The sequence below is a fragment of the Heptranchias perlo genome, chromosome 9, assembly GCF_035084215.1.
Source record: "Heptranchias perlo isolate sHepPer1 chromosome 9, sHepPer1.hap1, whole genome shotgun sequence".
NCBI lineage: Eukaryota > Metazoa > Chordata > Chondrichthyes > Hexanchiformes > Hexanchidae > Heptranchias > Heptranchias perlo.
In genome coordinates, this window is record NC_090333.1 from 25,931,901 (window position 1) to 25,954,589 (window position 22,689).

General features: G+C 44.3%; 1 protein-coding gene across 1 annotated transcript in view; it reads left to right on the forward strand.

Annotated features, from left to right (window-relative positions):
* Nucleotides 1–22,689, forward strand: part of LOC137325208 (MOB kinase activator 3C-like) — a 62,496-nt gene that overhangs the window by 24,311 nt on the left and 15,496 nt on the right. Inside the window, exon 3 of the mRNA XM_067990048.1 lies at nucleotides 18,188–18,390. Coding sequence (XP_067846149.1) covers nucleotides 18,188–18,390 — 203 coding nt within the window. The remainder of the gene's footprint in view (nucleotides 1–18,187; nucleotides 18,391–22,689) is intronic.

Genomic DNA, 22,689 nt, shown 5'->3' on the forward strand with positions numbered 1-22,689 from the left:
CGAACTGCACTGGGACATTTACTTGGCACCTGCAGCTTGCCAAGAACATGTTAATGAAACCCAAAGCTGAAAGTGGTTTCGGCCTCCCGATTGCCGTGTTGGACGGATGCTCCTCCCAGCACCCAACCCGAAAATCACCCACTTCGGCAAAATCTTCTGTAGAGTGCAGTCAGAGAGAAAAAAAAGCATTGTAATATTAGATTAATATTTTAGAATTGCACTTGGCTATGCTATGGGTAACGTGGAAGTTTTGTCTTGGAAGTTTTACCTGCGGTTATTCAGGAGTTTAAATAATTCTGAGAGTTGATTTATGCATTTGTTTCTTGGGAAAGTAGGCATGTTACCTTAATTGCCTTTTCTTGTTTCGTACTTAATCCTTACTTCTAAATGGGACAATGACAACGAGTGATCAGAGAGGAAAGTGGAAAACCACCATTGTGCCCACATTGAGTAGAGCAGAATAAAACAATTGGTTCCTGCAGTAGTGATAATTCCTACAGTCACAGGTTGAATTGATTATGAGAATACACAGCACTGACATCAGAAATATAGGTTGAGTGTTCTTAATAAATAAGACTGTAATATGATCAGCATGTTGTATAATTATACTGTTGAACTGTTCTATGGCGCTGATATTTATTAATGGATTCAGAAAACTGAAAAAATGGTTTAGAATTTGTTGACAGAAAATGGCTTTGTTTACACAGTGTTGAGAGATCAGGGAAGCAAATTGGTTTGTAGCAGATGTTAGTCATTTTCTTTTTGGCTACATGCACTCACCAGATGTTGAGAATTTCAGAATTGATCAGTATCATAGGATTTTTTTTTAAGTTTATGTAAATAAATGTTTTAAATGGCCAGAACACTTTTTCTGCTAAGAATTTTTCATAGTTGTTGAAAAAATTCATGGTAGTCAACAGAGAAACTGAAATCATCTATATTGTTTAAATGGATTCTGTGAGGATTTCCACAGGCAACCAAAATGGCCTCTGGTACACGAAGTATAATATTCTAAATTGCATTTTGGTTACTTTGCGTGTTCTTTTTGATGTTCCATTTTGTCTGGATTGACATGACATTGCCTGGCTCAGAAAATGGGTTGGTCTCCTGCTCCCAGGCATCGACCATTACAACTATGAATTTCTGCAAAGAGGTGTGTGTGTGAGAAGTTTGAAGCGACTAGTACTTCAAAATGAACTTGCATAATGTTTTCCCTTTTCTGTGATGAAATGCTTGTCCTTTGTCCAGCTCTTCTAAGACTGCCAACTTAAAGTGATGGTGTGGAGGAGAATACGATCGCTGCATCCTATCAGTCCTTTGTATAGTGTATTGACATTGTGTCACCTAACAGCAGTTCTTAATTCTTCACTTGTTCGCATACTAGATGAACCTGCCCTACAAACAAAATGGTTTTCAGCTAAACTCCACTTCTGTGAGGTCACCCTCAAAAGAAATCTAGTTTGTTTTGCATATGCTTTCTGGAATGATTCTTTAGGTAATGGCATTCCTGTAATGGGGGTTGGCAGGAGCCATTTCAAGTGCTTAATTCTATTACACAACACTCTGAAGATTTCCTCTGTTAAGTAGATCTATAAAGCTAAGCCAAGTGCACATTAATTATTTTGTCACTGAGGTTTGAGACAAATTGTTTGTGTGACAGAAAATGACATCTGTAATTTTGTTGGTTCATCTTTCTGATTTCAAAGAGGAATTAAATTAAATCTAATACTTGAATCCAAATGGAGTTAGTCATTTTCCTCAGGCAATTTAAATAAATTAGGATTCCATAATGATACAAATTGAACATGTTTCAATGAAGGTGCAACTAGATGGCCTTTGTTTTACTTTCCAAACTTTGCTGTTTTAGGAGCAAAGTGTTAATGTTGACCAGCAGGAATTCTGTCCCTTGATCTGGAGACTTGATTGACCACTGTGTACAGCATCAACCAAGGGATTACACTCCAGAAGGGGAGAAAAAGCTCTCAGCCAACATAACCACCTGTTTTCCTTTGTTTTTATGAACTCGTCCTCTTGTGAGACCAAACTGCATGATCAGTCTCTAAAACACTTGACATCTGTGTTGCAGAGAAGAAGCATTAAAAAGGATTTTTTTTAGTTTACATTAGCCAAATGTATCTGCTCTAGTGTAACAGATGATTACTGAAGCAATGAATTATTCATAAATATTATAATTTGTTCCCATATAACCAATAGTAAGTACTTGTGGTTCCTAGTGCTTTCCACAATATTGTATATTTAATACATTTCAACAGTTTTAGGTCCATATTCTTTGCTAGCATTATTCAGTTGAACTGTGGTGCGATAGACCCAGCTTATTAACTGTGTGGGGGTGAATTCCAAGGGGGTTCTTCCAATCGTTCATCATAACTTCAGTGGAAGAGCAACGGAAAGTCCAGAAAAATGACTTAAACATTGAAGTTATGCAGGTGAGCAGGAGAATTCCCGTGGAAATTCACTGCCTACGTATCTACAGCAACAATTTTACTGATCTTCTGAGACATAATGTAGTACACTAACTACATCACAGGAAACACATTGGCTCTAAAATTCCTGGGAAAGGGGTGGGTCAGAATAATTTGGACTTCACCTTTAAACTCTGGTTGTGGGTGCCACGGATGGATATTTTGTCCCGCCCATGTTGAGGGAAATTGTCATGGGAGTTACCAGGCTTCCTCAGGAATTTTCCCCCTTTACATCCCTGAAAGGCCACAGTGGAACTCATGCCAGTTGAGACCTGGGGTGAGTTCCTGTGAGGCCTTCTATAAGCCCCAAACCTTCAGTAGGGTAAGGTTTTAAATCCGAGTGATTTACCTTCTGTAGTCAGAGTACCTCCAGTGGGAACCAAAGAGTTAACTGGACTCTGAAGGACTCTGCTGCAGCTGACGAGTGGAGTGGCTCGAGCTGAGGCGGACACCGCCGATGTGCCCCTGCAGCTGCTGGTGGCCCACCCTGGCCTTGTAAATGACCCCGTACCCGCAATTCGGGATGGCATCTCTGGCCCTGGGCAAGGTTGGGTGGGCGTTCCGCTCCAATGCGCCTGTGCCGGAGAAGCGGGACCCCAGGAATTTCCAAGCCATTATTTTTATCTAGGGAGACCCAAAATATAAATCAGGATTACTAGGGACATTCATAATTTCTACAGGAGTGCAACCAGCCTGCTTTTGAGTGTGGTGAAAGGAAAAATAAATAAAAGCATAATTACGAATGGTTAATAAAGCAATGGATTAATTCATAGTCAATAAACTGTTGATGTCACAAGAAGTTACTTGTAATTCACACTGAGGTTAATGTAAAAATAATTAATATTTTGCATGTCGATCAATCATGGGAGTTGCAAATTAAGTTCTAAAAATATTTTAAAAAGTTGACAGGTTTGTTTCTTCACTCATAACAGTCTGTACTTTCGAGCATATAAATGGTTAGAGTGCCCACTTAGAGATGTGGTTATATATTTATTTAATAGTTATACATGTATTTTATGGTTAGTTGATTAGAATTCAGTTCTTTCACCTCAGACCTGGGTTTGAATACAGCCCATACTAACGTTCTCCTCCAAGTCACGCACCATGCCGACTTGGAAATATATCGCCGTTCCTTCATCGTCGCTGGGTCAAAATCCTGGAACTCCCTTCCTAACAGCACTGTGGGAGAACCTTCACCACACGGACTGCAGCGGTTCAAGAAGGTGGCTCACCACCACCTTCTCAAGGACAATTAGGGATGGGCAATAAATGCTGGTCTCGCCAGCAACTCCCACATCCCATGAACGAATAAAAAAAACACTAACAAGTGATGAAAGTTTCTTCACTGGCCATCCAAGTCCCAATCTGAGACAGATCTATCTGTCTCGAGAGCGATCTGAATACAGGCTTCTGATGATGTGATAACAGTGGCACGTTGGTTGCAAACCTGATTTACAGTTTAAAAAGAAAATGTATTTTGTTTTGGTTTCAGTGTTTTAAAATGTCTGTTTGATAAAGATCTTTTGTAGTACAGTATAACCCCTGCATCCTTTCTGCTGTTGGTCTGTAGGTGGCACTGAGTGAACAGCCGGTTGTGACTTGATTTGTGACAACAGATGGAGATACTCCAGGGCGCAATTTCTTTGGTAGCATTACCTCTGAAAGCTCCCAAGCTCCATTATGATTTAGCCATATTGAGAGATACACTGTCCTGATCATTGGGGAAGGAGAACTGCTGCACATCATAGTGACATGCACCAGCAAGATAATATTTTCAAGACTTGTTTCAATGCAAATGCATCAGTGTGTTACAGTATCTAGCAAACACAGGAATGGTTTCCCCAAAGAAGCCTAGATAACACAAATGGAAATTCTAATACATTTAGCTTGAGGTGAAAGGTCAGAGAACAAATTCCCTGACTACAAACGGCCAGCTATTAAAGCACGGAGCACAGCAAATTGGGGCTCTAACATACTACGGGGTAAAAATTCATCTGGGCCTTCTTTCAGACCCTGTTGGAGGGTTGGAGCAGACTGGAGGGGGTTGGGGGCTGGCAATGGTGAGGGGGTGGTGCAATTGCGACACCTGTGGAATTGGAGGAACTTTCCTGGCTCCACAGAAAGCAGCTTTTAAAATTTAAAAAAATAAATACTTACCTTTAGTTGGTGGTCACAGGAGCCACCGAAGAATCCAGAGTGGGGCCCATCTGGCCCCTGCCCCGCCCATCGCTGACTAATTTCAGCATTAACATATTCAAGGGGCCTAATGTCTGTTTTAGGCGGCCGTCTGGGATGCATAAAAAATGGGCTCCACTAATTTAGCAGTGGGACCAGCACCTGTGCAGATTCGGTGCAGGCTGTCCCACTGCTAAATTGGTATGTATTGTGCCCAAAAAATGGGCGTAACACATACCAATTGCTACCCCTACATCTACAGTCGTAGGGCATGGGTTTGTGCCTCTAAGTAGGAGGACTTGCTCTGCAGTTAACCAAACAAGGCTATGCAATGCCAATATTAGGTGGGCATACATTTTGTGGAGCAGTGACAAAATGGGTCACCCATTTTTGTGTATTCCCACTCTTACCAGCTAATATAGCCATTTTCAGCACTTGTTGCTGTAGCGTATATGATTACCTAACAGAGGAGCTGAAGTTTGGAGACCTATCCTTGGCATCTTTTAGATCTATTAATTGAAGTACATTGCTCAAAATGACCAGGAAATGTGCAAAACAGGCTGACAGATTTTATTGGAAAAGTTACCAGGATTGGTTAACTTGTGTGGTTGTACACTTGGTTCCCACCCTAGAGGTCACGAGCTGAATTCCAGACCTGCCTGTCACTTCACAGAATTAACAACAGCTCAGTTATATGAATTGAACTGCTTGAGTGATATTTCCTGGCACAGGGTCATTCCTCCAAACAGTGCTATGCCAGGTTGGCCATCCATAAGCGGGTGAAAGGTGATTCAAAGGTGGGATGGGCATTTATTTTTCCCAAACAGTAGCCCATTCATTAGCAATGTCTGGGCACCCAGGACACATCCAGCACCTTGGTGCTGATAAATTTCTTTGATCTCTGCCAGTCTTTGAAGGGAATCAATACAGACCCGAGAAGTCAAGTCAGTCAGCAGAAAGTCTGTGGCAGGAGGATGCAGCAAAAAAGCTGCGAAGGAGAAATAATCTCTGCACTGTTGACAGGACAGATAACACCACTCAACTGGATGGGTGTAGTTGTAGCAACAGCCAAGAGCTCGCTTGAGTTCGCTTGAGCAGTGTTTCTGCCACTGGACACAGTATCAGCCCCCTCCCTCACTGTGGCTCCGGTATGTATTATCTTCAGGATGCACTGTAGCAATTCACTAAATTTACTTCAACGGCACCTCCTCCACCCTTGAAACATTTGAGAACCAATTATAAAAAAAACTATATTAGAGTAGACAACATACATTGGGAAATATTAGGAATGATAATAATCAGTAAAAGTCACATGCAGACTGGAGGCAGTCAAGCAAATGCACATGAGAGCAGAAAATTCAGCTTTCCATGCCTCTTCCTTGAAGCAACATTTTTTTGCACTTTTTAAAAAGAAATTGCAGCCTGTAATAACGTCTTTATTTGCAGTAGAAAATAAATCTTTTTTGACAATTTCAAAAGAGCAAAATAGGCTAGAAATCATTGGTAATAATAGTGGATGAATGCTTAACATGTTCCTTTACATTCCTCAATGCAGGATTTTAACATATGGTGTTAGCTCATTTATTTTAACTTATTAAAGTCCATACCACTACTTTTATTTTCATGCTTAAAATATCTGTAACCCTTCCAGGAGAAATTGTATATTTGGCTTGAAAGCAGAAATGCAGTAAACTCTAAAATGCTGGAAAATGCACAAAATAAAGTGTTAAAAATAAAATTTGCTGTGAAGTATGCCCTTAGATCCCCATGCATGCCAATCCTCAGCATTTCACACTGACAGTCAGCATCTTGGGGGGCCTGATCAGTATATTAGTGTTTGCTGACATCTTCGTTCTCCCATTTGTCTCACTCCTCCCGAGTCCTGTAGTTACTGCACTGGTCAGCTGCCTATTCCTCCTCTTCACACCACTCATAACCCTAATGACCTAGGTTACTGCTTTTGTACACTGTAGGTGGAAACTCTTATGAGAACTGGAGTACCTGCTTACAGCATACAGAGGAGGCAATTCCAGCATTAGTGCATTCACTCCCCTCAGTATCCATGGATACTGAAGGGAGTGAATGCATGGCATGAGAAGGAAAAGAGAAGAAGGAAAAAGCAAGAGGAGGGGAAGGGACAAAATACATGACAAGGGGAGGGAGAAGAATGCATGGTAAAGGGGGAATAGATGGGGAGGAGGGAATGGTCAGCAGTGAAGGAGAGGGAAGGAGTAGGATGAAAAAGAGAAGGCAGAAATCAATAGCAATGAAAAAGGAGGTAAATGTATAGCAATAGAAAGAAGGGGAAATGGATGGTAACGAAGAGGAGATGAAAAGAGGCAGAAGCTGGCAATGGTATTTTGGGGGGGGGGGGGGGAAGAAAATGCCAGCATTAACTGAGAGGCAGTGGGGAGAGAGAGTGCCAGCACACTCTTGGGGAGGGGTGGGGAAGAGGAACAGCTTGAATGGGGGAGAGTGAAAGAAAAGTACCAGCTTACCTATGTTGAAGTGGGAGACGAGTGCCGGGTTGAATTAATGATGGAGAGGGAAAGGAGTGCCAATATGAACTGGAATTTTTTTTTAAATAGCTGCACACTCTTCCCTTGGAGAATAGTATGAAGTGGTGGAAGAATTCACAGGCTGATTAACAGTCTGACAGGCCACAATGTGAATGCTCCTTCCATGGCTGTAACCATCATTTGACAAGGTGGTTAGTCCTACATGATAGGAGGCTTTCATGGGCTCCCACAACCCATAAAATGAGGGGGCGGGAAACGGACAGCCACCTGGAAGTCAACCCAGAATTCAGAGTGGGGACTGTCTGACTGACTCCGATGCGGGAATGCTACCACTAAGCCAAAGGCTCGCTCCACTGGATGTCAACTGGAATATTTGGAGAAGAGATTGTCTGTGTGATTGGATGGGGTGGCAGCATCTCTGTGACCTGGGTCTGGAGGTGGTGGAGCGCCTTTGTGAACTGGGGTGATGGAATGTTTGGATGTGGGAGAATGAAATGGTTAATGTGTTAAAAATCCAATTGCCAGCTTGTTTTTTTTTAATTATTAAAAAAAATCTATTGATTGTGAAGTGTAAAAGTGCTTAAAATTAACTAGAAGGCATAATCTTTAATGCAAAAATTCAAACTTTTCTTGGGGAATATGTCCCAAGACCCGCCCCAACCCCTCAAATGTATCACCAATTTTGCTCGTTCAATATTTTGATTTCCCCTTCACACTTTCATGCACTTATGTTTTTTTTATTTTTGCAATACAAGTTAAAGAATGTCATGTATACTTATCGCTTCATTTACAAAGCCTGTGTAACTACTTGCTTTCATGTCTCGGGGCGAATCTTGAGCGTCAGAATTTTGGGGCTGTATCAGCTTTTTTTGAAGCTGCTGGCCAGCTTTTGCTAGCTTTCTAGGTTGGCATGTACATTTACCTTGGCTGTCTTCCTGATGTCCAATTCCTTTTAGACTTCCTGCCAATTCCTTAGATTGGTGAGAATATTCAAATGCCTCATAGCGAGGGGATGCAGATCATCACCCTCCTCAACAGCTGATAAAGGCACCTTTCAACACTCAAAAAATGTGCCTTTTGTGTTTTTTGCATCATTAGGTTGTAACTTTCTAATTGGTACATCTGGTTAACTGCCTGCCTGGTGCACCACAGGAGTCGAGACGATCATGTCCTGTCTGTTAAAGTGCTAAATTGTGATCATCATAGCTGCGCTCTGATTGAGAGTTAACAGAGAGTCACACTCTTACTGATCAGAATATGGTACATTCCTGTGTGAGTGGCAGTTGCATGAAAAATAACCTTATAGTGATGAACGCCCATAATATCAACCCCATTACATTTAAGTGCTGTGCTTCATTTTGTGAAGTTAAAATAGTTGTGAATACCCAGGTCTCCAAAGGGTGTTTAAGTTCTTTTATATTTTGGTCATGAGATGTTGAGCTCTGGGGTGTAATGTTCAGTCCTGTAAGCTGCTTTTGAGTGAAACTTGGCCTCTTGGGAAATAATTGAAGGTTAGCAGAGAAGCCTGCTGTAGTGCAGTGTTGTGCAATTTGTCAAAGTGGAGTGCCATCAATCCCACTTCTTCACAAGCGACTGGTTTCCCCGATTTAGATTTGGTCAATGGAGCAAATAATTTTTTTGTCTAGTGCTTACTGCACAGGATAAATCTCCGTTGTGCCTCCCAAAATTGGTCCGTTTAAAGATGGAGTCTCACAGATATACACAACAGTTTTGACTTAATTTTAACCAAAGAACTATGACAAAAGAGCAGGAATGCTGTACTTGTTTGATTTTTAGATTGCTAATGTAATCTTATCCCTCAGAAGGCTACTGTATTTTTTTTGTTGAACAATCAGTAGTGCTGTCGAGCGATTTAAAAAAAAAATCACATTTAATAAAATTGCTGCATCCATCTCATTCATGTGTTTTATTACTGATGCTATTATTATCAGCCAAAAAATATTTCAGCATGAAAACCCTGTTTTCCTATTTCTGTCGGAGGTGCCGTCTTTCGGATGAGACGTTAAACCGAAGCCCCGTCTGCTATATCAGATGGACGTAAAATATCCCATGGTACTATTTCAAAGAGCAGGGGAGTTCTCCCTGGTGTCCTGACCAACATTTATCCCTCAACCAACAAAACTAAAACAGATTGGGCTGGAAATTGCTTTTAAAATAATGGTGAGCCTAACAGCACTCACCGTTATGAATGATGAAATCAAAGAGCAGCCAATGGAATACTTTTGAAGTGTAGTCACTGTTGTAATGTAGGAAACGTGGCAGCCAATTTACGCTCAGCAAGGTCCCACGAATAGCAATGTGATAATGACCAGGCCGGAAATTGCTTTGAGTGGCAGTCAAACGCAGAAATCCGGAACTTGCTCTTCCTGGTTCTCCGATGATCTGTCAGCTTCACGTTAAAGAGACCTCGCGGCTGCAATCAATGAAATTAATGGCCCAGCACCAACTTGTTGCACTTCTCAGCTGGAAACGAACTCCTAGGAACATAGGAACAGGAGTAGGCCATTCAGCCCCTCGAGCCTGCTCCGCCATTTGATAAGATCATGGCTGATCTGTGATCTAACTCCATATACCTGCCTTTGGCCCATATCCCTTAATACCTTTTGGTTACCAAAAAGCTATCTATCTCAGATTTAAATTTAGCAATTGAGCTAGCATCAATTGCCGTTTGTGGAAGAGAGTTCCAAACATTTACCACCCTTTGTGTGTAGAAATGTTTTCTAATCTCACTCCTGAAAGGTCTGGCTCTAATTTTTAGACTGTGCCCCCTACTCCTAGAATCCCCAACCAGCAGAAATAGTTTCTCTCTATCCACCCTATCTGTTCCCCATAATATCTTATAAACTTCGATCAGATCACCCCTTAACCTTCGAAACTCCATAGAATACAACCCCAATTTGTGTAATCTCTCCTTGTAACTTAACCCTTGAAGTCCGGGTATCATTCTAGTAAACCCACGCTGCACTCCCTCCAAGGCCAATGTGTCCTTCCGAAGGTGCGGTGCCCAGAACTGCTCACAGTACTCCAGGTGCAGTCTAACCAGGGTTTTGTATAGCTGCAGCATAACTTCTGCCCCCTTGTACTCTAGTCCTCCAGATATAAAGGCCAACATTCAATTAGCCTTATTGATTATTTTCTGCACCTGTTCATGACACATAGGGCTCGATATTAGCAGGGCGGCGGGGGGGAGGGGTCTATTGGGCGCGTGGGTAACGCGCCCGGTGATATTCAGTCTGCCCCGCGCGCGATCGCAGCCTAATTGGATCCACTTACCTGGTCTTCCGGGTTCCCCGCTGCTGAGCTGCGCATCAGGCTGACTGCGCATACGCAGTAAGGTCTGTCAGCTGGAGGAGTTCTATTTAAAGGGGCAGTCCTCCACTGACTGATGCTGCAAGAAATAGGAAAAATTACAGCATGGAGCAGCCCAGGGGGAAGGCTGCTCCCAGGTTTAATGATGCCTCACTCCAGGTATCATTGGATGGGGTGAGGAGGAGGGGCAGGACAGAGATCTTCCCCCAGCGGGCGGGAGGAAGCGGCCTGCCTCTGCTACCAAGAAGGCCTGGCTCGAGGTGGCAGAGGAGGTCACCTGCACCACCAACATATCGCGCACCTGTATACGGTGCAGGAGGCGCTGCAATGACCTAAGTAGGTCAGCCAAAGTGAGTACACTTACTCATTCCCCTGCACTCCGTCTGCCACATCACCGCCCCCACCCCACATCTCCTTCAGCACTGCCAACACTACTCTGTCACATCACCCCTCACACCCACTTAAAGCTCATCCTCATCTTACCTGCACTTACTCACCTCATCCCGCCACTACCACTCAACCCAATCCTCATACAATCTCATGGCTCTCTCTCATACTCACCCTCTCATGCATCTCTTTCACGGTCAGCCTCACTCAACCTGCCACTACCTGTGCTGCAGCCACAGGGCATGCATCACATATGTGCAGTAGGCAGCGAAAGGCAAACGTGTCGTGAGCATGAAGAGGATGCACAAGGGTTTTTGAGGGTTTGTCATGGTTTTTACTTATATCTCATTTCTGACCAACTCACATCACATATTATATTGGCACCACTACTGCCACGTCTTTGCGAATCTTGTCTGGTTTGTGAAATAATACCCTTTCTTGAGGATCACAATGAAGACCCACACCTGATACCACCCATTGTGTCACTGCAGAGTGGGAGTAGATGTATTTGGAGGGCTCTTTTGTGCAGACGACTGAGAGACGTCGGCGATGTCCCCGGTGGCACCCTGGAAGGATGTGGAGGAGAAGTTGTTGAGGGCAGTGGTGACTTTGACAGCGACAGGTAAGAAGATGGTGCTTGGGCCAGCCGGGAGCAGCTCGGCATGAAAGAGGCTACAGATGTCCACGACTACATGTCGAGTAACTCTGAGCCTCCATGTGCACTGCTGTTCAGAGAGGTCCAGGAAGCTGAGCCTCTGTCTGTGGACCCTGTGGCGAGGGTAGTGCCCTCTGCGACGCATCTCTCTCTGCGGTTGCCCTCCCTCTTGCTGTGCAGGTGGATGTGTCACAGCACTGTGTTGTGGGGCTCCACGTGTCAGAGGTGGACGGTGTGGCTGGTGAGGCTGGTGATACTGTTCGTCCTCCGAGGAGGTCATGACTGCCGCTACGCCGGCCCCCATCTGGAAGATGTACATCTGAGGGGGTCCGCAAGGTAGGTACATGTCTCTGGACCCCGGGGTAAGTATGCAAGTTGGTGAATTTGATTGTTTGGAGGAGGGTGGTGGAGGCCAAACTTTGTTCCAAGTGACAGAGTGGCCTCCTGCAATGAGTGAGTATCTCCCCCCCCCGCCCCACCCACCCACCTGTCAAATGGACCTTTGCAGCTGCCACAGGCTGATGGCTGCAACACGTCCATTTCAACTGGGAGTGTTTCCCCCAGTACGGGAAACAGTCCCAGTTGTTTGTAAAATCCCACCCCATGTAAAATATCTCCTTAATCAGGTCTGTTAACGACCTGAAATACCAGAATAAATACTGTCAAGTGGCACCCTGCCGGCTTTAATTGCCTGCGGGAGTCCCACATGCGGGGACTGCGCGCGCACATCTGTGGGGAACCCGGAAGTGGGCGGGTTGGAGCCGGGCTCCCAACCCGCTCCGGGATTCCCCGATTTTCGGAGCCCCCCCCCCCCCCCGGCCAGGAACGCACCCGATAGCGGGTGCTGATATCGAGCCCATAATCTCTCCACATAACAAGTATGCTGAGTTTTTTGTAGGTCTAAGCTCAGTTTTAACAACGTGGTAAGTATTAATGACTGCCGAATAACCTCTCTGGCATTAAAAATTAACTTTTTAAAATGTGGAGTCTCATTACTCCTGATTCTAATCATTTTTGGACATTAAAAATTAAATAATTTAAAACTTTTTTCTTACTTTTGCTTTCTGTCTCTTTTAATCTTACCCTCTCTTTACTTTGCTTTCTCTATCTCACTTTATTGTACATTTACTAACCTTGTCTGGCACTTCCTGGTTGTTAGTTTGCGCAGTTTGTGAATGAACTGCACCTCCTGCTTCTCACAGCGTGGCTTGTTTCAAGCTGATTGGCTGAGGGGCTGTAGAGATCCTTTCACCACTCTCACAGCCTGGGAAAGAATGCTGAAGTTTTTTGAATTCGCAGTTCAAAGAAGTTGCCACTAAAAAGAATACGGTAACTTAATGGGTGAATTTAAATCTAATGAGCGGTGAGAACTGCTGGTTGGCTGCTCAGAGCAATTTCCTGCCTGGTCATTATCACATTACTATTCATGCGACCTTGCTGTGCGTAAATTGGCTGCCACGTTTCCTATATTACAACAGTGACTGCACTTCAAAAATACTCCATTGGCTGTAAAGTGCTTTGGGACGTGCTGAAGTAGTGAAAGGCGCTATATAAATGCAAATCGTTCTTTTATTTTTCGTATCCAACACCTTCATTTCCTGCCAGGGCTCCTCTACCTTTACAAATAGTATCCTACTCCTGCTGTAAGGCTTGGCCACTGCTCATCGTGTGGCTGACAGGCACCGACATACACACTACCTCCCTTCCCATACACCACTGTTTCCTTCACAACATGGCGAATGCCACCTGCCAACCAGCGGTGTCAGAGAGGCAGAAGGCAACACGCAGAGGTCTTCCTCCCACCCACCCCAGGAGCCAAGGCTGGACAGCCAGAGGCGAGAACAGAGGGAGATTCAAAACTGCGACAGGAGATTAATTAGTGTATTAGTATCAATAGTGGACTAATGTTTGCACTTTATCATGATTACTAACCAGGATGAATTATCATCCCGTTACCCTCATTTGCAAACTGAGTGTCCTCTTTTGAAAGAGGAAATAATTGATAGATTCCTGCACCCGCTGTAAACCCTGACCAGCTCATTCATAGCCTCCAATTTATTTGATTGATCCTAATTAGTTTGAATACAGAAGTTTAATACATTAATTATGTGTCCTATTTAATGAAGCAGTCACTGCCAAAATATGAACTTTGATTAATGCACATTGACCATATCGAAAAAGAAAAAAAATACATAAAACGGCCACAGAAAGCAAGTATTACATTAGCACTGGAATGCTGTAGAGAAACCACAAAGGTTCAAACCAACATTTTAAACTTGTCAATTTTCATTGTGTATCTATATAATCTCCTTGTCATTTGTTCATTCTATTTTTTTCTGATAAATTATTTAAAGAGTTGTCTTGCTCTTGCAGAAAGTGAGAGCATTTATTCAATGGATGATCTGACAACTTGAGAGAGTTACATAGGACTTCCTCTGTCATCAGTGAAATAATTGTAAACAATTTTACAACACCAAGTTATAGTCCAGCAATTTTATTTTAAATTCACAAGCTTTCGGAGGCTTCCTCCTTCGTCAGGTTCACATCGTTCACCTGACGAAGGAGGAAGCCTCCGAAAGCTTGTGAATTTAAAATAAAATTGCTGGACTATAACTTGGTGTTGTAAAATTGTTTACAATTGTCAACCCCAGTCCATCACTGGCATCTCCACATCATCAGTGAAATAAATAATTGCACACTGCCTAATAGAGCACCATGTTCACATGATGCATACTTTATTTAATAACGTGCCAAAAATTAAATGTTGAGTGACACTAATGATGAAATGTGATGCATCTTGATTATCAGAATCTGCTCAACAAGTGAATGGTGTGAAAATATTATCCTCTTATTTGTTTTCCACATGAAGCTCTCATCATGTTGCATTGTGGTCCCCACTGCAGCACAAACATGATGTTAGATGTAAAAACAATGCAGTCCATTCAAAAGGAAGCAATTCAAAAGCATCAAATGAGAATGAAGGTAATGGCCTAGATTTTCCAATGCAATTACACCAGCTCCCTGGGTACCCCCATTGGAATGCGGTGGAAAATACTTCAGGAGCTGCACTTCTGGCTTCTCGTTCACTCCCGTCACTTTCAGCATTTTACACCAGAAGTGACATTGGATGTCTGATGCACCACATAAACATGGACAGGCACATTATAATAAGACCCAAATGATGGGACTATGTATACCAATTTACCATCATTTTCACCTTAGCAACACTGAGTGCAAAGAACACCAGTGTGTTTCTGACATCCAGTATGGCTATGGGTGGTGGAGGGGGTACTTAAAAGTTGCATATTAATTGATTTAAAAGCGACAGCCAATCTGCCCCCTTGAGGTGGACTCCTTGGCAGAGCCTGGGGATCTCGCCAAAAAATGCTAATAGCTCTGAGCCTGAAAAATTGGCTATTTTGCCAACTCAGCTGAGTACAAATCTGAGGACGTGCTAAAACTAGAGTGTTCTGGTTAGGTATACTTTGAATGCTGCGTTGAGTTCTGGTCACAGGTCACATGCCCAGAAGGCAAGGTAGAGAAGGATCACAAGGCTGATTCCTAGTTTCAGATAACTGAGTTATGAGGGCTAGAAAAACTCGAGACTCTTCAGCCTTGAAAGCAGGTGAATGAGAGGAGACCTTATCGAGTCATTTCTTCACACAAAGAGTGATCAGTGCCTATAATGGCCTTCTGGGAAGATTATTGGAGGGAAAAATACAGAATCATTCAAGAAGCGGTTAGATGTTGTGATGGGGGAAAAACCAAAGGTTTTTAAAGAAGAATCAGTTAGATGGTCTGAATATATTTATCTTTATGATCGGTAAGGATTGTTCATTGGACACAAACAAATTGCTAGAATAGTTGGACTTTTCCATTCACCACCAATTTGATTTCTATGACAAACTGAGGTAATAGTTTATCCCGAACACTTACAGAAAACTGTGTGGGAAGGTTTTGAAATGGGTGAGCAGGGATATATCTTAGACATTTAACACAAACATACTGCTTAGGAGTCTTCCAGACAAGTGTCTAAAGGATCAATTTGCTTGGTTCATATACTTTGTTTTGTAAAATTCAATATTAGCTCAGCTGCCCCAAAGGACTCTTCACATGGCACAATGTTACCACAGGTACTAATAGCAATACATAATCCTGATTACTTAACCATTACAGTATACTCTATTTACATAAATCATATCCTACTGATTTGAGTATTTACTTAGAGAAGCAGATAGACCATTGGCAATAGGCCGCTTGCTTTCTGTACTACAGCTGCAGGTAAAAGACACTGTAGAACAAAATGATGCAACTTGTTAATCACTTCAACCTCAAAAACAAAACTAATTTGCTTTTTATAACCACAGGAAATGTGCTACAACAATATCACTATTAAAGTTATGAACCTGTCTTTGCTCTAACATGCACTGTTGCTACAGGGTCTCTCTATAGGACCTTCGTCCACTCAGTGTGCCCATGAGGTTGCTGTAGGGTCATCCGATCTCACCATTGTAACTCCTACCATTTAGTATTAGTCACATGTTTCCTCTATTTCCATAAGCTGGCCTCCTCCTTGGTGATTCCAGAAGCACAAAACCAGACTTTATAAACAACTGTACATCCAATTCATTTGTGGTCCACTAAGAGTGGGGGAGATATGTGTGCTTTTAATTTACACTGTGAAATAACAGGTATGAACTCTTAAAGGGGGCAATTTTAACCTAACCCACCTGTCGGGAAACTGACGAGATTGGGTGCAATGTCGGTTTTACACCCCACCCGATTTTACTCTCCGTTAATGTCAATGGAGGGTAATATTGGGCGGGGTGTAAAACCAACGTTCCACTCCATCCTGCAGGTTTCCCGCCCAGTGAGTTAAGTTAAAATTACCCCCTTAACGTATTTATCTGAAATTTCTTTCTGCTATTTTAGTGGAAGTATTAACCTGTTTAAAATAAATGTGCAAATGCCTGTGCCCAAAATAAAAAGGCAGGGACAACTTTCAGACTAAATGGTAGTTGTTCAGACCCACTATCTTACAGGATAATTCAAGGTTGTATTCCTCAGTTTTAAAACTGTACCCATTACTTGTCCAAATTTGCCATTAGGTTGGGAAGTTACACTGACTTCAAGATGATCAGGCAGTTTCAAGCCAGCTTATTCAATATTTTCTTAAGAGTGACTACTCTTGCACCTCTGATATATTTTATAATTTTTGTGTTACTAATTGCCTTTACATTTATGGACTGCCTACCCACCAAACTATATCTGGTAGTAGAGTGTTAAATTAAATTTAAGCTCCTACTGTCATTTGAACTTGTTTGACCTCTGTAGGCGAGTGTTACATTCCTTGGCAGAGGGCTGCGTGGAACAACTCATGAGGGCGCAGTGCTCCAATTGCCATTATTCTTCAAGAATAAGCAATCTCCCTTTTCAGTTCATTAACTTCTGCAGTGTCTGCGTTAAGGAAATTGCCTTGGTTGGAATCTCTCTTCAGTTTTGCAGTATTTAATTTGTTTAATTTTCTTTCTAACAGTTGATTTTCTATGGGTTCTTAATGTTTATTTCACTCTCACTTTTTGTTTTGTTTTCTTTCCCCATCCTGTCAGTCTTTTTGTGGCCTTCAATTCCAGTGATCTTTTAAAGACCTCGGGAGCCTCCTGCTTTTAAACGTTAACTACTGGGGCTTGTTATTGGTGCACTGATTGCTTCCTCTGCTCCTGGTTCACGCCAAACTTCTGATGGCTCCTCTCCTTACTAGCAATCTCTCACAGTTCAGAGATCTAACCTGTCTTTGTCTACTCTATGACTAGAATTTATCATCTAGTTAGTTTTATTTATTCATTAGTTTTATAACAAACAATTCTCACTACTTAGTCTCCTGTATAGATTATGAACTGTAAATCTTGTCAGGCCATCAATTTTTGTCAACTTCTGTTTTTTTTCAATGTGCGAGAATGACTCAAACAGAGCTGTCAACATTAGGAAAATTCCAGGTGAGAGATTTTCCGTCAAGAGTCAGTCACAAACGTCAGGCGTTAGTTTGCACCAACATGGTTAAACGCAGCAAACCGTACCTATCATGTGTCTCAGAGTATAGTCTGCCAGTGCTTTCATCTGAGGTTGCTGCCCTATTATTGCTAATGCAGCTGCTTCAGATAACTGATTTTCTTCAATTACCATTAGAGTTACCAATTAAGGCCTTCTGTAACTACAGGAAGATGAGCTTTCAACAGCTCACTCATCAGAAATCACTTGAAAGAATGGGTATTGCCTGTAGCGTACAAGTAGCTGGTGCAACTACACCCACCCCCCCCTCCACCACCAATAAAATATATGCTTTGGAAATTAACTGACACTACCATTCATATCTTAATGATTGAAAAGAACTGACTATCTTGTCACACTGGTGGTGGGAGACTGGTGAGTAGCATGTCGTACATTTTAGTGATGTGAATGGCTGTGTTAGCTTTTGAAACTGTTTGTCACCTTTACTGAGTTTTTGTATGTAATTATGCTGTGCCTCTCAATCACTTTAGAGGAGAGAGGGAGGAGAGTACATTAAAGTGATGATATCATAAAGAATGTTTTTTTCAAACAAAACTATTCTTCAACTTTGCTTTTTTCCTTTTTCCTAGGTGTTCCTTTCCCTAAGAATTTTATGCAACTCTGTAAGAAGATTCTCACTAGACTTTTCCGAGTCTTTGTTCATGTTTACATCCACCATTTTGATCGTATTACCACCATGGGAGCTGAAGCCCATGTCAATACCTGCTACAAGCATTTCTACTACTTTGTGACAGAGTTTAACTTGACTGATGAGCGGGAGTTGGAGCCTCTGGTATGTTTGTTTACATGTATGGTTGTATATCTGCCTGCGGACTTATATTTCTGATGGCTGATTATATACAAGTAGTCTCTTCTACTTTAACCATTTGTGAATGGAGTGCAAATTCTCAGGTGGTGGCTATTACCAAGTTAGTAGTGCAATCAGCAGCAATAAACTACCATAGCAAAATAAGATGAAAATCTTGTCCCTAATTTTCTCCCACCCCAATTTCTAATTTCTACTGTACCCCTAATTTTTACATTATTCTTATCCCATATATGTCCAACACTGTCTCTACTCATTCTAACCTTGCTTACCTCACTCTGCCCTGTTCCACTGAAGCCCTAATTTACCCATTAATTATCTTGAAACCTTTTCGTTCTCCCTTATTCGTATTCTTTGTGTGTTTCTGATGTTTCACAGTGATTATGTACAAGATACAAACCAATGGATTTAAATTTAAATCGACATTATTAAACCTGGCCATAATTTGGCCCAAATTTGAATTAAATTCAATGGTTGCTGGGTTAGGAAGCTAACATGGGCACTTTCAAAGAAAACACAAACCAACCAAAAGACTGAAAAATAGCATGCCTTCTAAAGCAGGAGTGATTTTCCCCAGAATAAACAATGTTGGGTACAGTTCTACTGTCAGATTGTAAGTATGCTAAGATGAAAATCATTTTTTTTTAAAATGGGAGAGGAAAGAGGATGACTGGAAGAGTTCAAACTCTGACCTTCCTAATTTCACATCAGAGAAGATGGTGAATCAGAAGTCTTAAATTAATACAAATGCTGTATCCTATCAGCAATGTTGCTTGCCAACTACAAGTCAGAGCAAATTTAGCAATTGGAAACTCACCAGATCCCTCACTATCACTATGAATCAGTCCCAGAATATAGTAACCCATCCCCTGGGTAGGGTTCATATTGGGATTAATTCAAAGGTTGCACAGTGCAAACAGTCTCCAGAATCTTGTGCCCCTTTCCTCCAGCACCTTCCTATCCATTTGGCCACTATTTGTTCTACTTACTGTTTATAAATAGTTGTATACATACACTCTTGTATTAAGTGAGTGAGCAGCAGAAATCTGTGTTTGCACACAAAGAACAAAAATGTAGTTGTGGGGCTGCCCACTCAGAGCAGCTGCATAAATGGAATGGCAGCACTTATTCCAATTACATGGTCGCATCAGCTGGAATTCAGTGTAAAGAAGGACCCAAAAAATGATGCCACCAGAATCATCATGGGGCTTGAATTTCCTCTGGTATCAAATTGTTTAACTCATTCCTTTGTGTACTATTTTAACACAGTTATTAACCATGTTTTAAAACAAATGGATTAACAAATGTGTTAAATAGCATGCAAAGAAATCTTACATTAATAATTAAAAGTGCACTACCAAAGGAAATTATTCCCATGCCAACATTTGCAGTGGTTCCCTTCCACTCTGCATATAGTAAAGCTATCGTCTAGTATCTTCCTGGAACCATGGACTACAGAGGGAACGTTGTAATTGACGTCTTTAACAGCAGGAGAGATATGGGATGATCATCTCATCCAAATGGCAGAGATGGTTCAATTTGCCTTTAAGTTTTTCTAATGTTTCAGGAATTCTAAATGATTCAATCTGGGATTATCAACGTGCAAACATTGTAAAATGAGAGATAAATTGGTTACAAAATGACATTTGAAGCTTCCAAAACCAGGGGTTCAATTTTAAAATGAAAGCCCGGGTGTGTTGGGGCAAAGAAAGTCGGAGAAATCCGGAGCAGGCAGGATGCCCGGCTCCAACCCGCTGAAGAACGCGCATGATCCAGAGTCATCTGTGTGCGCACACCGTTCCCAAACCCGTAAGTCCCGACAGCTTATTTAAACAAGAAAATGTACCTCATTGAGGTCCTTAAGGTACTTTATTTTTGGCATATTGGCCACTTAAAACGATTTTGAACTTACCTGGGCGGCTTTCCCACAGCTTCCGATTCACACCTGGTACCAGGCGTGAATGGACGGATCAATGAAAAATAAAGTAAATAAATTAAATAAAATTACATTTCCTATTGTAAAAAAATAAACATACCTTGCAAACAATGTCACCTGCACCCCCTGCTCCGATGTCCAATGAAAGTCCAATGTCCCTCTGCCCCGTCCACCCCACTTTCCGATGTCTGTCTGTCTGTCTCTCCCCGCCCCCCCCCCAACACCTTCCGATGTCTCTCTCTCCCCCCCCCCCCACACTTTCCGATGTCTCTCTCTCTCTCCCCCCACACTTTCCGATGTCTCTCTCTCTCCCCGCCCCCCCCACACCTTCCGATGTCTCTCTCTCTCTCCCCCACACCTTCCGATGTCTCTCTCTCTCTCTCTCCCCCCCCACCACACCTTCCGATGTCTCTCCCCCCCCCACCACACCTTCCGATGTCTCTCTCTTTCCCCCCCCCCGCACCTTCCGATGTCTCTCTCTTTCCCCCCCCCCCGCACCTTCCGATGTCTCTCTCTCTCTCTCTCTCTCTCCCTCCCACACTTTCCGATGTCTCTCTCTCTCTCTCTCTCTCTCCCTCCCACACTTTCCGATGTCTCTCTCTCCCCGCCCCCCCCCCACACCTTCCGATGTCTCTCTCTCTCTCTCTCTCCCCGCCCCCCCCACACCTTCCGATGTCTCTCTCTCCCCGCCCCCCCCACACCTTCCGATGTCTCTCTCTCCCCGCCCCCCCCACACCTTCCGATGTCTCTCTCTCCCCGCCCCCCCCACACCTTCCGATGTCTCTCTCTCCCCGCCCCCCCCACACCTTCCGATGTCTCTCTCTCTCTCCGCCCCCCCCACACCTTCCGATGTCTCTCTCTCTCCCCCCCCCCCCACACCTTCCGATGTCTCTCTCTCTCTCTCTCCCCCCCCACACCTTCCGATGTCTCTCTCTCTCCCCGCCCCCCCCCCACACCTTCCGATGTCTCTCTCTCTCCCCGCCCCCCCCCACACCTTCCGATGTCTCTCTCTCTCCCCGCCCCCCCCACACCTTCCGATGTCTCTCTCTCTCTCCCCCCCCCCCCCCACACCTTCCGATGTCTCTCTCTCTCTCCCCCCCCCCCCCCACACCTTCCGATGTCTCTCTCTCCCCCCCCCCCCCCCACACCTTCCGATGTCTCTCTCTCTCTCTCCCCCCCCCCACACCTTCCGATGTCTCTCTCTCTCCCCCCCCCCCCACACCTTCCGATGTCTCTCTCTCTCCCCGCCCCCCCCCACACCTTCCGATGTCTCTCTCTCTCTCCCCCCCCCCCCACACCTTCCGATGTCTCTCTCTCTCTCCCCCCCCCCCCACACCTTCCGATGTCTCTCTCTCCCCCCCCCCCCACACCTTCCGATGTCTCTCTCTCTCCCCCCCCCCCCCCACACCTTCCGATGTCTCTCTCTCTCCCCCCCCCCCCCCCACACCTTCCGATGTCTCTCTCTCTCCCCCCACACCTTCCGATGTCTCTCTCTCTCTCTCTCTCTCCCCCCACACCTTCCGATGTCTCTCTCTCTCCCCCCCCCCCCACACCTTCCGATGTCTCTCTCTCTTCCCCCCCCCCCACACCTTCCGATGTCTCTCTCTCTCCCCCCCCCCCACACCTTCCGATGTCTCTCTCTCTTCCCCCCCCCCCCCACACCTTCCGATGTCTCTCTCTCCCCCCCCCCCCCCACACCTTCCGATGTCTCTCTCCCCCCCCCCCCCCACACCTTCCGATGTCTCTCTCTCTCCCCGCCCCCCCCCACACCTTCCGATGTCTCTCTCTCTCTCCCCGCCCCCCCCCACACCTTCCGATGTCTCTCTCTCTCCCCGCCCCCCCCCACACTTTCCGATGTCTCTCTCTCCCCCCCCCCCACACCTTCCGATGTCTCTCTCTCCCCCCCCCCACACCTTCCGATGTCTCTCTCTCCCCCCCCCCCACACCTTCCGATGTCTCTCTCTCTCTCCCCGCCCCCCCCACACCTTCCGATGTCTCTCTCTCTCTCCCCCGCCCCCCACACTTTCCGATGTCTCTCTCTCTCTCCCCGCCCCCCCCCCACACCTTCCGATGTCTCTCTCTCTCCCCCCCCCCCCCACACCTTCCGATGTCTCTCTCTCTCCCCCCCCCCCCCCACACCTTCCGATGTCTCTCTCTCCCCGCCCCCCCCCCACACCTTCCGATGTCTCTCTCTCCCCGCCCCCCCCACACCTTCCGATGTCTCTCTCTCTCCCCGCCCCCCCCCACACCTTCCGATGTCTCTCTCTCTCCCCGCCCCCCCCCACACCTTCCGATGTCTCTCTCTCTCCCCGCCCCCCCCCACACCTTCC